Source organism: Trichomycterus rosablanca, chromosome 2, assembly GCF_030014385.1.
Source record: "Trichomycterus rosablanca isolate fTriRos1 chromosome 2, fTriRos1.hap1, whole genome shotgun sequence".
NCBI lineage: Eukaryota > Metazoa > Chordata > Actinopteri > Siluriformes > Trichomycteridae > Trichomycterus > Trichomycterus rosablanca.
In genome coordinates, this window is record NC_085989.1 from 609,348 (window position 1) to 626,630 (window position 17,283).

The window sequence follows — 17,283 nt, forward strand, 5'->3', positions numbered from 1 at the left end:
ACACGGGGAGAACATGCAAACTGCACAGAAAGGACCCGGACGGACCCGCCTGGGGATCGAACTCAGGACCTTCATGCTGTGAGGCGACAGTGCTACCGACTTAGCCACCGTGCCGCCCGAATTATTACATGTATATGTCCATATATGTACGCATACATACCCATATGTGCAAACATTTACACGTGCACTTACATGCGCTTATACACATATATACACATTAATACATACACATATGGGCGGCTCAGTGGGTAGCACTGTCGCCTCACAGCAAGAAGGTCCTGGGTTCGATCCCCAGGTGGAGCGGCCCGGGTCCTTTCTGTGTGGAGTTTGCATGTTCTCCTCGTGTCTGTGTGAGTTTCATCTGGGTGCTCCGGTTTCCTCGCACAGCACAAAGACGTGCAAGTGAGGTGAATTGGAGATACAAAGTTGTTCATGACTGTGTTTGACATCACACTTGTGAACTTATGAACCTTGTGTAGGCAGTAACGTTTCTGTCATGAATGGAACCAAAGTGTGCAAAACATGACGTTAAAAACCTAATAAATAAATAAACACATATACGTATACAGTACATGCAGGCAGGAAACACACACACACTGTGCAGTGGAAAAGAGGAATTAGGGGATAAGAATTATTTAGAAAATCAACATTTATTTGGACGGAGGTGTTAAAACTTTTTCCTGAGACTGTAAACAAACGCGATTTTCCTCCAGACCGCCGGTGGCAGCAGCGCGCAAATCAGTCCTGAGGCTAATCTATTATGAACAGAAGAACAGCTAGATTTGTTTACACGGAGCTGTTAGCTCCCAGCTAATTATATTTCCATATATAATAGCATTTGTGGCTAACTGTTAGCATTATTTATAAATAATCGTCGATTATTCGAAATGATCAGACTCGAGAACAGTGGGATTATTTGTCGTTTACTGGGGTAGAGTTCAGAGCGAGTGGACGCTAGCTAAGTTAGCTGGTGGTTAGCTTTAGCATTAGCGGTAGAATATTTGCGCTAGAAATGGATGTAGAGTAGCGTTAGCATTAGCATTAGCATTAGCATCATCTGTGCGCAGTTTAATGTAAAGCGGATTTATTACCAGCAATTCAGTTCAGATTGATTAAACCACCAGATCAGGATCGAGTGAATTAAACATGTCGTTAGTAGCGTATGAGAGCAGCGATGAGAGTGACCGGGATGATGGAGCTCCGGAGCCCCGAGGTTCGGTCAAATCCGGCGGATTGTTCTCCTCTCTACCCGCTCCCAAGCGCTCCGGACCCGGCGTGAAGCCTCCATCAGTCCCGGATCCAGCAAGAACCAAAAAACGATCAGAACCGGTTAAAATTACCGTACCTCAGATATCTGCTGCCAGTGTAAGATTATTGCACCGTGGTTGTTGTAATTACTTGTTTTTAAAAACATTTATATATCATTACATACACTGATTGTGTTGTAGCCTGGTGGTTAAGGTGCTGGACTAGTAACCAGAAGGTTGCTAGTTCAAGCCCCATCACTACCTGGTTTCCACTGTTGGGCCCTTGAGCAAGACCCTTAACCCTGAATTGCTCAGATTGTATTGTATACTGTCACACTACTGTAAGTCGCTTTGAATAAAAGCATCTGCTAAATGCCGAAAATGTAAAATGTAAATGATTAGTCCATTTGGAGAAGTCGATCTCCTGGCTCATAAATATCAACCCAGACTTTGGCATCACACTCAGAGAGAACTTCTCTGGATGCTCACAGGTCAAGCAGGCTTGTTTTAGTCTGTTTTAAAAGTTCTTTAAAGAGATCTGACCAGCCAGACCAATTTTCTCTTCTCATCAGGAAACATTAGGGGATTTCTGCCTGCCCTTGGAAAGATTCTATTCTAGTTTGTTGTTTTCTCCTTTTTTCTTTTCATCCACTGACTTCTGATTCCCAGTTACGATTCCTCTGCTGCTTCCACTTCTTCCATGCTGGCCGAGGAGAGCCGCAGACTGGCACGTGCAAAGTCCCTTGGGAAGATTCAGCTCTAGTGTTCCATACATTTTTGTGCAGTAATTACGTGCAGTGATTAGATCTTTAGAACACCAGATAGAACTTATTACACCCGCAGGGCGGCACGGTGCAAAAAGGTCCTGGGTTCGATACCCAGGTGGGGCGGTCCGGGTCCTTTCTGTGTGGAGTTTGCATGTTCTCCCCGTGTCTGCGTGGGTTTACTTCGGGTGCTCCGATTTTCTCCCACAGTCGTGTAAGTGAGGAGATACTAGACTGACCATGACTGTGTTCGATATAACCTTGTGTAATGAGTAACTACAGTTTCTGTCATGAATGGAACCAAAAGAGTAAAACATGACGTTAAAATCTTAATAAACAAACATTACACCAGCAAACGAATCGTATTAATATTGCTGCTGTATGCTGTATTTCAGGATTTAACATCAAACCTATGAAAGAAGAACATGTTCCAAGAAAAGCAGCATGTGAAATTCGATCATTGTAATAAGAAACAAATGTTCTTTACACGTGTATGTAAACTTTTGCTTTTTAAGTGTGTTAGATTGTGTGTTTTGTGCTCTAATGGACGGTTTGTGTTTTACAGTCAGATTCAGATGAAGATGAACCTGTGAGAAAGAAATCGAGATCCCAAGTGAGTTCTGCTTCCCAACTTTAACATTTCATACTCATAATATTTATAATAATCAAAATACAGGTTGTAAAATTGTTTATAAGCCCTAATATTATCACATCCTGAAACATTAAATAATGAATGTTGTTTAAAAATAAGACCTGTTTGCATGTTCATCATCTGGAAGGAAATCAAGAAGGGGATGAAGAAGGTGGTTCACCCCTGTGAATCCCACAAATGTGGAAATCTGAACTACATAATTTCTTATCTGGGACACTGGGAGCCTAGTGGGTAGAGCTTTGGGTAGAGCTATCATTTGAAAGGTTGTCAGTCCCTTAACACTCTCGGCTCCAGGGGTGCCGTACTTTAAAATGAGCTGGGATACACGGATAAAGAATCTTATTCGGACAGTAGGGGTGAACGATACGGCTTAAATATCACATCACGATACTTAAAGATTTCAGTTTTACCTTCTGATGGGGTTGGTGAGAATGAGGCATCAACATACAGAGCGAGATCTCCCAATTTTAGCAGGTTCACTACTGAGAACCAGTCTAGTAGATGTACTGTGTGTACTAGGTACAATTCCTCGGACTTTATATTGATATCTGACGTGTGTCTGATTTAAATTTCAGGCTGGTGGTCTGTCCTCTCTGCTCCCGCAACCTAAACACCTATCAGTCAAGGAGACGCAGCGCCCCCTGGTCCCTCACACCCTCACCAAACGGCCCGCGCCTGCTGCCCCCTCTAAAGTGACCAAGCCAGCGTCTGGGTCGAGCGCGTCACCTTCAGCTATCAAAGCCGCGGCTAAATCTGCAGCGCTGCAGCTGGCCCGTCAGATAACGGCCGACGAGGACGGCAGCGACGACGACCTGGCTCCCGAGAATTACTTCTCCCTCCCCGAAAGCTCCTCAGCACCTACGGTCGGGGCTCAGTACCCAGATCCTCGAGCATACGCCTCTTCTCTACCACCTCCCACCGGCGCTGAAGACGCTCCCCTCGACTTCAAAGCGAACGCAGAGTCTCTGCCTCAGCCTGCCTGGGTCGGGGTGGATTACCAGCCTCAGCAGGATCAGCAGGATCAGCAGGCCGGCGCTCAGGTACACACACACGGCATCAGTTCACGGTGGTAAACGCTAGTCTGTGCACACATGGTGACTTCCAGGAGAATCGAATGATTAAAGGACCGCAGTTTTATTTATTTACTGGCAAGACTGACCATCAATTTATTCCCATATGGAATACTTGTCATGATGATAGAAAAGATGATGTTATTTAGAGCTCAATCATTTTCACAGGTCACTAGTTATTCTGCTCTGCCCTGATTGCGTATGCAAATCATGGTACAGGATCAACCAATCAGCAGTGAACCGTGGTGCCAGCCACACCCTGAATACCACTGGTTGCTGTGGTCCTGAACGCCATCCAGTTAAAAGTTTGATATTTTCCTCCCTTCTTCCTTTGAATCCACTGACTCGGAATTAAACGCAGTTATAATTTCTCTGCTACTGTACGTCCACACTGGCTGAGGAGAGCCACAGACTGGCACCCGACCCCTCTGGCATGTGCAAACTCCCCACCCAGCGTTTTCTTTTACACTATCCGGTGGTGGACTCTCACAGAGAGCCGTACCGCGTATGGAGAGACTTAGCGGTGCCACCGACACGACATACAGCCTACGGTTGCTGCTGCAACAGTGACACCTAGTGTCTGGTTAAGGAAGGCGTCTCACGTTCCTCTGTATGTATTAAAGCTGCACACGTGTCAGGAAGGCGTGCGCTGGACTGCGCCCCTCCTAAGTCAGCGTGGATGTAATGAACACAGCCAAGGTAGCAAGTGCAATTGGGAAATGGATGTGACTAAACTGTAGAGAAGAGGAGAAAAATGTTAGCGTCATGGTTAAGCACAAGTTGAATAAAACTAATAAACTGTCATAAGGCGTTTTCAGTAAATATGCAAACTAATATCAGAGTGCGCTGTTTTTGTTTCATGATTAAACACTTAATTATCATTTTTGGTCCAAATAATAATAAAAATTTATAATAAAAATAATAAATATACATAACAAATGAATCCTGCGTGTGTGAGTTGGAGCCCCTGAGGAACATTTCTGTCTTTTTTTACAGGATTATTACGGTGACGGTTACTACCAAGAGAACAACCCTGGGTTCGGTGATCAGGAGGAACCTGAATCTTCCACTCTGTTCAACGATGAAGCAGTAAGACTTTATCTAAACAACCCTAAGATCAGTCAGTGCTCCTCACACCTCAGTGTAACCAGTTCCTGCTGTTCTGTCTCATCTGCAGCTTCTGAATGAAGTTTATAGTGTCTCATGATAAAAGAAACAAAGAAACCTCCCTATACACACCTGATTTCTGTTTCCTGTGTGTGTGTGTGTGTGTGTGTGTGTGTGCGCAGTTCCGCCGGCTGCAGGGGAAGCAGAATCGAGGGAAAGAGGAAATCAAGTTCTTAGAGATTAAAGGCGACGACCAGCTGAGTGGGACCCAGCAGTGGATGATGAAGAACATGAGCGCAGAGGTCGAGCCGCGCAAATCCTTCAGTAAGGTCAGTAACGACCACCGCTTAGGGACTAGTAATCAAAAGGTCGCTGGTTCAAGCCCCACCACTGACAGGTTGCCACTGTTGGGCCCTTAACCCTCAATTGCTTAGAGAAGATACCGTCACAGTACTGTAATATTATGCTTTTCATAAAGGCGCCTGCTAGATGCTGAAAATGTAAATCCACTCTGCTGTTACGGTAACCCCCTCCGCCCTGCCTCGCCCCGCCCCTCCCCGCCCCGCCCCGCCTCGTCTCGTCCCCATTCACGGCCCCAAACCAACATTTTTGCAGCATGTGCACCCCATGGATTTGGGGGCATCTTTATACTAATGCAACAGAATAAGGAGAAGCGAATAAGTGAATCCGCTGACCGCTTCATTTTACCAGACAGTGGTGGAGGAACACGCTATACTTCAGGGTCGCAGAGAAACATAATAATAGAATAAACTAATTTTAAAGTTTTCAGCATTTAGCGAACGCTTTTATCCAAAAGTGACTTACAGTACTGCGAGAGTATATTGTTTAATCAATTAAGGGTTAAGGGCCTTGCTCAAGGACCCAACAGTGGCGGGGCTTGAACCAGCGACCTTTTGGTTACTAGTCCAGTACCTTAACCACTAGGCTACACCTGCACTAACAGGCACGTAAACACGGAAATAACTTGTACATAGGGCAGTTGTAGCCTTGCGGTTAAGGTACTAGACTAATAATTGAAAGGTTGCTGGTTCAAGCCCCACCACTGTCAGGTTGCCACAGTTGGGCCCTTAAGCAAGGCCCTTATCCCTCAAATGCTTAAGCAGTATGCTGTCACAGTACTGTAAGTCACTCTGGATAAAAGCGTCCACTAAATGCTGAAAATGTACATGTACGCCCTCTTGTGGAGGCTTTACGTTACATCTTGTAAACCACAGTGGGACCAGATTTCCACCGTTTTTATTGTATATGTCGTTTTGATGCGTCGTTTGTGTTTCCTGGTTCGCGGTACAAATCACAGACAACATGCGAGTCGCTGCTGTACTTTATGTATTCCTCCACCACTCGTACCCGCGCCCGCAGCCTCACCGGCTCTGTCCGGGGGGCTCCGACCCTCGCTTCTCGTCCTAACCGTGACCGTTTTCGTGTTCGCAGAAAAAAGGAGACCAGCCGACGGGACAGCAGAGGCGCAAACACCAGATCACGTACCTGATCCACCAGGTCAGTGTGGAAATCATGTCTGCTTAATCCCAGTTCATGAGAGCGTTGTTTTGATGGACCCGCTCCACGTCTCGGTTCTTTCCCCAGGCTAAGGAGCGCGAGCTGGAGCTGAAGAACAACTGGGCTGATAATAAACTCACCCGGAGACAGACGCAGGCCAAATACGGATTCTAGCGGACGCCCCACACACACACACCCCCAGCACCCCACTCCAGTCTTTTGTTTTGGGTCAGTCTTTGTTTATGGTGTATATGTTAGCGCTGAGGCTCCACGTGAGTCTTCATTAGAGTTATTACAGCACACAGAGATCAGACGAGGTGTTCCCGGGGTTGGAGTTTGTGCAGTAACTGCTGGGACTTGTCCCGATCTGCTCGTTTGTTCTGATCTGCTCCGTCTTCCTGCCATCTGATGATCAGCTGTTTGTTCCGTGCTGTTGACGCTCAGTCCATTCACACAGTGGAACGTCACACCCTCAGACGAAACACAAACACACACACACACACACACGCACACACACACGCACGTTTCCTTTGATGTGATTTTTTTTTGGGGTTCCTCAGCCGGCTGGTGGGCGTCGCCTCCCAAAATGTATTCGTATTATAGTCAATAAAATGTGACTCCAGTTCATTCCGACCACGTGTTCATTACAGGGTCGCACTAATGTGAGCAGCTACAGTCGAGGTCAAAAGTTTACATACACTCCTTTCTAAATCTAAGCCATTTGTAATGAGTCAATATGCAGCATCAGTTTAGGGAAGGCCCCTTTCCTGTTCCAGCTCTATAAAGACGTGAAGAAAAGCTCCAGTGTCGTGCACAGAGCCCTGACCTCAGATGAACTGGAACACCAGCCATATAAATGGTGGCATCTTTTGACCGAATGGGCACAAATTCCCATACACAGACACACTTCAAAGTCTTTAAAGTGTCTGTTTTAATACAGTTTGTTTTTGAACCCGGATGTCCAACAAGCTCGTGGTCAGGCGTCCGAATACTTCTGGCCATATAGTGTACATCATACAGCTGGGTCAAAAACCCACACGCACCAATCAACACTAATGTAGAGTCTAGGGAGGCGTTTGAATCCAGTTCAGAGCTAAACTTCACACCCCAGGATCTTATGATCTTAAGGAGCAGTTGTCCTTCTGTCAAGGGTGCAAAGTAGGAACTAAGAAGCCTAAAGCTGCCAGTTTAGCTTCACAAATACAAATGTATTGTAGTTGGAAAAACGTCTCCTGAGGCGACGGATCTCGATTTTTTTCGGACGCAGGGTGCAGACGGGCGGCCCAGAATTTACGGGTTGTGAACAGCGACCCCATGTGGTCTTCTGTGGCCTCTCGCACACATTAAGGTCCGAAATGAATAGCATGTTGGCTCAGCGTGCTCGTGATGAGAGGTTTGTCGAGTCGACGAGGCGTTTCGGAACAGAACTGCTGCTCACTGGATGTTCTTTGAAAGATGTTCATGTTGACGTGAAGCTTCTGGTTAAAGATGCGTGAATCATTTCCACCTAAGGTGTGTGGACTGAGCTCATCAGCGTTACAGCAGCGTCATGACAGCTCGGTCATTCAGTTACTCTGTGTGTCGCGACGGCGGGTTTTTAATGTTAAATTCTGTATGATGTAATAAAAATGTGGAAATATTAAAGCAGTCCGAGTCTCATTACAGGCTTAATGTGGTGCTTGGGTGGTGCTGCCGGCCTGGCCGGGTGCCTGACAGACGTGGGTTGACCTGAGGGAGGACATTACTAATGCAACAGCGACACCTGGTGGCTGCTCGAGGGAACAACACAAACCGATTAAATGAAGCACAATGTGAACACAGTGCAGCTCCGTGTGCTAGTCTGCTGCTCTCCTCAGCCAGGGTGGGGGTAACTGGGAACTGGAAATGACTAAATTGCAAAGGAAGGGGTACAAAGAGACAGGCTACACTGTGAGGCCGAAAGTATGTGGACGCCTGAGTGTGTGTTGCAAGATTTCACTCAGTGTGTCTAAGAATTTGATTAATTGAAATATTTATCATGGGTCTGACTTAATGGACACAAGTTCCCACAGACACACTCCAAAATGTTTTTTAAAGATTTAACCAAGGATTAAACAGCTGATTTATGAGCCTAGTTTAATAACACATACATGTGCGCTTCTGTCTGAGGGTAAAACAGTGGAACTGCATGCTGTACGTAAACAAAAAAGCTGCTCTCTGCTGTTCCAAAACAGACGTTTTATTATTTTATTATGAAACGAAACAGCCGTAAGCAGATCAGGAGATACAGTTTTATTTAATCAGATTTTAGACGTGTGAGCAGGTCCAGGAGCAGATCACTCCGAGGTGGTTTGATCTTCTGGCTCTGTAAGGTTCTTCTGCCATCGATCCACAAACGGTCCCACAGATACTGGAACCCTGACCGTGTCCAGTCCGTTCACCTGCACACACACACACACACACACACACACACTTACTACTAGTCATACAATGACTGTGAGAGATCCTGCTCTCTGATTGGCCAGAACCAGATCGATAGAGCACAGAGGAGAAGAACCAGGAGCAGAACTGGAGACTTAGGAAAACATCAAGCGTTTATAGAGCCATAAATATGTGGACACTCTTTCCAATGACTGGGTTGTTTCAGCCACACATGCTGTAAAAAACCTAAAAGTTGGGTTTTTTTTCCTTCAAATTTGTGTCAACAGTTTGGGGAAGGTCCTTGTCTGCTCATGTACAGGTACTGGCCTCACCCCACTGAACACATCTGCAATAAACCTGGTTTTAGTCTAGCCCAGAGGTTCAGGTACTGAACTGGTAATACTGTATAAGGGTCGCTGGATCAAGCCCCACCACTGCACTGCTAATTCGCCAATGTTGGGCCCCTAGGTGAGGCCCTTAACCCCAATTGCCAGCATGTTCTCACTTTACAAATGCCCCATGACTGATTAACAGCACGAGTGGAGGCTGTTATGGCGAAAAAAGGCGATGTTAAACTGGTCTTACCGTGACTTCACACCAGTAATCTCCGAACTGCGTGATTGGCTCGTCCGGGAGGCGCAGAGCTTCAGGAGGAACGACCACGCCCATCTACAGCCACACAGCAGAGACGCACCATCATCATCATCATCATCATCATATAGAAACTACATGAACCAAAACATCAGGACCAACCGCCTAAAAGGTGTCGGACAAGTCCCTATAATGGACAGGAGATGCATGGGGACTCTGACTGGTACAGAAGGGTTTGATGCTCTGTGTGTCACCAGGATTAAAATCATCTGCAGGTTGATCCACATTAGATCTTCTGTTGGTACCAGACGCCACGAACGTCACGTCCTCTGTGGGCGGGGACTCAACGCGCCAGTCTGTGACATACTTAAGATCATAACGACCTGGTCCTGATCAAAGTCCCTCGGGTCTTTATGCTGATTGAATCTGCTGCAGCCCAACATCTAATAGATCCCTCACCCTCACACACACCAGCGCTACACAATACACAATTCAGGGTGGTTCTAATGTTTTGGCTCATCAGTTTATACTTGACTATCTGTTCTGAGTGTATGAAGTGTGTGTGTGTGTGTGTGTGTGTGTGTGTGTGTGTGTGTGTGTGTGTGTGTGTGTGTGTGTGTGTGTGTGTGTGTGGATGAACTCGTACTTTGCGTAGAAAGCGTCTGCAGACGATCTCCTTGGTGAGCTGGAACTGAGCAGGAGTTTGGAGTCTGATCTCCAGCGTAGAGCGCTTCAGGAAATCAACCGTCTGTAAACACAAAGAGAGAAATCATTCGAATCGTTCAGTCGTAATTATGAGGGATTACAGCTACAGACTTCTGTGTGCCCATATAAAATTCACTTAAAAACACGTGGATCAGAGGCAGGGTCAGAACAAATTGCTGAGAACCTACAAAACCTTTAAAGGACGTTGAGAGGCGTGTGGTGTGAAGGTTGAAGGTTGAAGGAAGGCGTCCGAATCCTCGGCCTCAAAGTTATACACTGATGAGGGAATCGGATACGACCGGGCTGGCTTCTTTACGTTAACATTTACATACATGCTGAACCTATTATAAACACGTCTGAAAAAGCTCCTCACACTGCCAAAAATCTGCAGCTGCAGTTCCACCTACAACCACTTACCATATAGAAGCACTTTGTAGTTCTACAATTACTGACTGTAGTCCATCTGTTTCTCTACATGCTTTGTTACCCCCCTTTCACCCTGTTCTTCAATGGTCAGGACCACCACAGAGCAGGTATTATTTAGGTGGTGGATGATTCTCAGCACTGCAGTGACACTGACATGGTGGTGGTGTGTTAGTGTGTGTTGTGCTGGTATGAGTGGATCAGACACAGTGGCGCTGCTGGAGCTTTTAAACACCTCACTGTCACTGCTGGACTGAGAATCGTCCACCAACCAAAAACATCCAGCCGACAGCTCCCCGTGGGCAGCGTCCTGTGCCCACTGATGAAGGTCTAGAAGATGAGCGACTCAAACAGCAGCAATAGATGAGCGATCGTCTCTGAATTTACATCTACAAGGTGGACCGACTAGGTAGGCGTGTCTAATAGAGTGGACGGTGAGTGGACACGGTATTTAAAAACTCCAGCAGCGCTGCTGTGTCTGATCCACTCATACCAGCACAACACACACTAACACACCACCACCATGTCAGTGTCACTGCAGTGCTGAGAATCATCCACCACCTAAATAATACCTGCTCTGTGGGGGTCCTGACCATTGAAGAACAGCATGAAAGGAGCTAACAAAGCATGCAGAGAAACAGATAGACTACAGTCAGTAATTGTAGAACTACAGTGGAGCTGATAAAATGGACAGTGAAACAAGGAGGTGGTTTTAATGTTATGGCTGATCGGTGTATATACAGTGTATCACAAAAGTGAGTACACCCCTCACATTTCTGCAGATATTTAAGTATATCTTTTCATGGGACAACACTGACTAAATGACACTTTGACACAATGAAAAGTAGTCTGTGTGCAGCTTATATAACAGTGTAAATTTATTCTTCCCTCAAAATAACTCAATATACAGCCATTAATGTCTAAACCACCGGCAACAAAAGTGAGTACACCCCTAAGAGACTACACCCCTAAATGTCCAAATTGAGCACTGCTTGTCATTTTCCCTGCAAAATGTCATGTGATTTGTTAGTGTTACTAGGTCTCAGTTGTGCATAGGGAGCAGGTGTGTTCAATTTAGTAGTACAGCTCTCACACTCTCTCATACTGGTCACTGAAAGTTCCAACATGGCACCTCATGGCAAAGAACTCTCTGAGGATCTTAAAAGACGAATTGTTGCGCTACATGAAGATGGCCAAGGCTACAAGAAGATTGCCAACACCCTGAAACTGAGCTGCAGCACAGTGGCCAAGATCATCCAGCGTTTTAAAAGAGCAGGGTCCACTCAGAACAGACCTCGCGTTGGTCGTCCAAAGAAGCTGAGTGCACGTGCTCAGCGTCACATCCAACTGCTGTCTTTGAAAGATAGGCGCAGGAGTGCTGTCAGCATTGCTGCAGAGATTGAAAAGGTGGGGGGTCAGCCTGTCAGTGCTCAGACCATACGCCGCACACTACATCAAATTGGTCTGCATGGCTGTCACCCCAGAAGGAAGCCTCTTCTGAAGTCTCTACACAAGAAAGCCCGCAAACAGTTTGCTGAAGACATGTCAACAAAGGACATGGATTACTGGAACCAGGTCCTATGGTCTGATGAGACCAAGATTAATTTGTTTGGTTCAGATGGTCTCAAGCATGTGTGGCGGCAATCAGGTGAGGAGTACAAAGATAAGTGTGTCATGCCTACAGTCAAGCATTGTGGTGGGAATGCCATGGTCTGGGGCTGCATGAGTGCAGCAGGTGTTGGGGAGTTACATTTCATTGAGGGACACATGAACTCCAATATGTACTGTGAAATACTGAGCAGAGCATGATCCCCTCCCTCCGGAAACTGGGTCGCAGGGCAGTGTTCCAGCATGATAATGACCCCAAACACACCTCTAAGACGACCACTGCTTTATTGAAGAGGCTGAGGGTAAAGGTGATGGACTGGCCAAGCATGTCTCCAGACCTAAACCCAATAGAACATCTTTGGGGCATCCTCAAGCGGAAGGTGGAGGAGCGCAAAGTCTCGAATATCCGCCAGCTCCGTGATGTCGTCATGGAGGAGTGGAAAAGCATTCCAGTGGCAACCTGTGAAGCTCTGGTAAACTCCATGCCCAGGAGAGTTAAGGCAGTTCTGGGAAATAATGGTGGCCACACAAAATATTGACACTTCAGGAACTTTCACTAAGGGGTGTACTCACTTTTGTTGCCGGTGGTTTAGACATTAATGGCTGTATATTGAGTTATTTTGAGGGAAGAATAAATTTACACTGTTATATAAGCTGCACACAGACTACTTTTCATTGTGTCAAAGTGTCATTTTGTCAGTGTTGTCCCATGAAAAGATATACTTAAATATCTGCAGAAATGTGAGGGGTGTACTCACTTTTGTGATACACTGTATATAAATATATGTACTCACGAGCTGTCCTGTTCGGGTCTGGATTCGATCCTCTGGCTTCCCTTCACGGAGCAGCTAAAGAAAAGAGGGAACGTCGTTACTAGCAGCGTATCATCCTGCAGAACTGCCGCTTACTGGATGTTTTTTGCATGCACCATTCTGTGTAAACCCCTAATAATGTGTTCCTAATAAAGTGGCTGAGGTACTGTACTAGTAATCACAAGTAATCACAAGGTTGCCAGTTTAAGCCCCACCACTACCAAGTTGCCACTGTTGGGCCCCTGAGCGAGGCCCTTAACCCACAATTGCTTAAATTGTATTAAATCAGAATTGTAAGTTGCTTTGAATATAATTATGCACTAAATGCTGCAATGTAAATTACGTTAGACATAAATTAAAGTGGGTACGTTACCCGCCTCTCGTTGGCGAACGTCTCTCTGTTTTCGGGTGACGGGTACACAGCCAGGCCCTGAGGGAGCAGCTTGTTCCGCCCCACTGATTTCTTCACGAACAGAGTGTCACCTCGTCCGCCGAGCTCTGCACCCCAAACACAACGGCGTACAGTATGAATTATACATTTGTTTATTTAAAGGCAGGAGATGAAATAAATAAACTGATTTATTTACGCACTGGGGACGGTCTGTGTGAGCAGCAGCTCCATCTTCTCCTTCATGTCGTGTTTGGTGTCCTCCACTAAACGGTAAACTTTGTGGCGGCGAGAGTAGAGCCTTGGGGGACGCCCTTCCTTCGACAGAGGAACCTGCCACCAGCGCTCCACGTTCACTGTGTTCTGAGAGAAGGAAAAAAAATGAGTCGGTTATCCATCAAAGAGGGTCACTGCAGCACCAAGACACAGATATCTGTCAGTACTGGATCAGTGGAGCTGAGTGCACACCTACAGAATAAGAGTCTCTAAAAAACATTTACATTTTCAGCATTTAGCAGACGCTTTTATCCAAAGCGACTCACACAATGAGCAGAACACGATGAGCAATTGAGGGTTAAGGGCCTTGCTCAGGGACCCAACAGTGGCAACTTGGTGGTGGTGGGGCTTGAACCGGCAACCTTCTGTTTACTAGTCCAGTACCTTAACCACTGAGCTATCACTGGCCCTAAAAAACTGGAACCAACCAGCAGTGATTTGGACTCCAGGCATTTGTGTCAGTGCAAAAGTAACAGTGATGTAGTAAGAGTGTAACACGGTAACAGTAATGAAGTGTGAGTGTAACACGGTAACAGTGATGACAAAAGTGTGTAACAGTGATGTAGTAAGAGTGCAACATGGTAACAGTGATAAAAGGAGTGTGTAACAGTAAAGTGAGTGATAAAGTGACTGTGTAACAGTGATAAAGTGTGGGTGTACCACGTTAACAGTGATGACGAAAGTGTGTAACACAGTAGCAGTGTAGTATGGAGAGTGTAACACGGTAACAGTGTTGAAGGAAGAGTGTAACACGCTAACAGTTATAAAGGAAGAGTGTAACAGTGATGTAGTAAGAGTGTAACACGGTAACAGTGATGACGAAAGTGTGTAACATCGTAACAGTGTAATAGGGAGAGTGTAACACAGTAACAATGATGAAGGAAAAATGGAACACGGTAACAGTGTTGAAGGAAGAGTGTAACACGGTAACAGTGATGAAGTGTGACATAATAACAGTGATTAAGTAAGAGTGTACCATGGTTACAGTGATGAAGTAAGAGTGTACCATGGTTACAGTGATGAAGTAAGAGTGTACCATGGTTACAGTGAGGAAGAGTGTACCATGGTTACAGTGATGAAGGAAGAGTGTGACACGGTAACAGTGATGAAGGAAGAGTGTAACAGTAAACTGATGATTACAGTGATAAGAGGGTAACAGTGATGATGTGAAAGTGTAACACGGTAACAGTGATGAAGTGTGTAACAGTAATGATGTAAGATTGTAACATGGTAACAGTGATGTAGTAAGAGTGTAACACGGTAACAGTGATGATGGTGAGAGTATTACAGTGATGAGTGTGTAACAGTAATGATGTGAAAGTGTAACACGGTAACAGTGATGAAGTGTGTAACAGTAATGATGTAAGATTGTAACATGGTAACAGTGATGTAGTAAGAGTGTAACATGGTAACAGTGATGATGGTGAGAGTATTACAGTGATGAGTGTGTAACAGTAATGATGTAAGATTGTAACATGGTAACAGTGATGTAAGAGTGTAACACGGTAACAGTGATGATGGTGAGAGTATTACAGTGATGAGTGTGTAACAGTAATGATGTAAGATTGTAACACGGTAACAGTGATGAGTGTGTAACAGTAATGATGTAAGATTGTAACATGGTAACAGTGATGTAAGAGTGTAACACGGTAACAGTGATGATGGTGAGAGTATTACAGTGATGAGTGTGTAACAGTAATGATGTGAAAGTGTAACACGGTAACAGTGATGAAGTGTGTAACAGTAATGATGTAAGATTGTAACATGGTAACAGTGATGTAAGAGTGTAACACGGTAACAGTGATGATGGTGAGAGTATTACAGTGATGAGTGTGTAACAGTAATGATGTGAAAGTGTAACACGGTAACAGTGATGAAGTGTGTAACAGTAATGATGTAAGATTGTAACATGGTAACAGTGATGTAAGAGTGTAACACGGTAACAGTGATGAAGTGTGTAACAGTAATGATGTAAGATTGTAACATGGTAACAGTGATGTAAGAGTGTAACACGGTAACAGTGATGTAAGAGTGTAACACGGTAACAGTGATGATGGTGAGAGTATTACAGTGATGAGTGTGTAACAGTAATGATGTGAAAGTGTAACACGGTAACAGTGATGAGTGTGTAACAGTGATGTAAGATTGTAACATGGTAACAGTGATGTAGTAAGAGTGTAACACGGTAACAGTGATGTAAGAGTGTAACACGGTAACAGTGATGATGGTGAGAGTATTACAGTGATGAGTGTGTAACAGTAATGATGTGAAAGTGTAACACGGTAACAGTGATGAGTGTGTAACAGTGATGTAAGATTGTAACATGGTAACAGTGATGTAGTAAGAGTGTAACACGGTAACAGTGATGTAAGAGTGTAACACGGTAACAGTGATGATGGTGAGAGTATTACAGTGATGAGTGTGTAACAGTAATGATGTGAAAGTGTAACACAGTAACAGTGATGATGTGAGATTGTAACATGGTAACAGTGATGATGGAGAGATGAACTGGTTACCTTGCATGCTGACTGGGAGAACTGGTGTACCCGAGCTGAACTGTGTGGTAAATCAGCCACAGTCTGAAGGGCAAAGCGAGCACACACACGTGCCAACATAATCACACCTACCGACACAAACCGCGATTATAATTAATATCGATCAAATTATTGAAATTCACAAACTGATTATTGTTTAATTATAATCTGATGTTATAAGCGTGCAGCATGTGAGTGTTTAATCCAGCTAATGTAGCCTAGCTGCTACTCCCGCTTCCTCTTTACCTTCCTCTGTTTACATGCGCTGGCTCATTGCTGCCCCCTAGTGACGGTTATACACATTCATCCATTCATCTCACACCCAGGAGCACATTACATAAACCAATCCACTTCAGTCATGAGGAGAACATGCCAAACTGTTAACAGATTGTCACCACAGGTGAGGATTGAACAAAGGTCCCCAGAACCCATGCGGTTATTTAACACCAACACGTTTCCCTTTAACCTTTCTGATCCTCATCCACAGTCACACTGTCTGTAGGGAGTTTTGCATGTTCTCCCTGGATTCATGTGAGTTTAGTTAGGGGTACTTTAGTTTTGGGGGTTTTTTTACCTCTCAAAAGCATGCAGAAGGTGGATTGACAGCTCTAAATTAACCAGAGCAGAGAGTTTTGTTATGGTAAAATATGGGTGGTGCTGGTTTTTTATTATTTTAAACTGGGCAGTGCTGGTTTTATGCTGCTGTAATTGGACATGGTTTGTGTTAACTGGTTTTATGCTTTGGTATCTGTTATATTCAAACAACATTTTGGAGTTAATAAACATTGAAGTCTATTATTTCTTCAATTTACTACCAGAATAAATAGAAACAATAGCAATGATTTAAAAATGTGCATTTTTTTTATTGTTTAATGGTACAACCACACAAACGGCGATAAAGAATCAATTTACTGTTCATAATAAATAAAACACTCACTTTTAATTGCATATTAATGAGTTTTAAACAGTTTTATTTGGTAATTTTAGAACTTAAGTTCATTTTAATGGAGGTTTGTTTCAGTGTTTATTAAATCAGACAAAACAACGAACTTTAAACAAAAGAAACAGGAAATGTGGAACAAACTGAACAGAAGTAAAAGGGGAAAAACATAAATGAATATTATTTTCTAAAAGAATGAGTTATTTGTAGAATATAAAGGTATAGAAATCTGAATCGATTGTTAGTCT

The 17,283-nt window shown here is 44.6% G+C and overlaps 2 protein-coding genes across 2 annotated transcripts; one reads left to right on the forward strand and one right to left on the reverse strand.

The window, feature by feature from the left end:
* The first annotated feature begins 781 nt into the window (after positions 1-781).
* On the forward strand, positions 782-8,002 carry prcc (proline rich mitotic checkpoint control factor). Its single transcript, XM_063009265.1, has 7 exons — positions 782-1,365; positions 2,577-2,624; positions 3,239-3,703; positions 4,730-4,822; positions 5,023-5,169; positions 6,293-6,358; positions 6,446-8,002. Exons 1-7 carry the CDS (start codon positions 1,147-1,149, stop codon positions 6,530-6,532), a joined length of 1,125 nt encoding a protein of 374 aa, XP_062865335.1. The 5' UTR covers positions 782-1,146; the 3' UTR covers positions 6,533-8,002.
* Positions 8,003-8,555: 553 nt separating this feature from the next.
* mrpl9 (mitochondrial ribosomal protein L9) lies at positions 8,556-16,370 on the reverse strand. Its single transcript, XM_062989092.1, has 8 exons — positions 16,342-16,370; positions 16,078-16,184; positions 13,489-13,648; positions 13,271-13,395; positions 12,880-12,933; positions 9,996-10,097; positions 9,344-9,427; positions 8,556-8,778 (listed from the first exon to the last, which is right to left on the reverse strand). Exons 2-8 carry the CDS (start codon positions 16,174-16,176, stop codon positions 8,674-8,676), a joined length of 729 nt encoding a protein of 242 aa, XP_062845162.1. The 5' UTR covers positions 16,177-16,184; positions 16,342-16,370; the 3' UTR covers positions 8,556-8,673.
* Between the last annotated feature and the right edge of the window lie 913 nt (positions 16,371-17,283).

Coding starts and splice junctions, on each gene's coding strand:
- prcc (XM_063009265.1), top strand. CDS start 1,147: ATGTCGTTAGTAGCGTATGAGAGCAGCGATGAGAGTGACCGGGATGAT. Junction 3,704..4,729: donor ATCAGCAGGCCGGCGCTCAG/GTACACACACAC, acceptor CTTTTTTTACAG/GATTATTACGGTGACGGTTA. Junction 5,170..6,292: donor CGCGCAAATCCTTCAGTAAG/GTCAGTAACGAC, acceptor TCGTGTTCGCAG/AAAAAAGGAGACCAGCCGAC.
- mrpl9 (XM_062989092.1), bottom strand. CDS start 16,176: ATGTTGGCACGTGTGTGTGCTCGCTTTGCCCTTCAGACTGTGGCTGAT. Junction 13,396..13,488: donor GCTCACACAGACCGTCCCCA/GTGCGTAAATAA, acceptor TTTGGGGTGCAG/AGCTCGGCGGACGAGGTGAC. Junction 12,934..13,270: donor CGTTCGCCAACGAGAGGCGG/GTAACGTACCCA, acceptor TCTTTTCTTTAG/CTGCTCCGTGAAGGGAAGCC.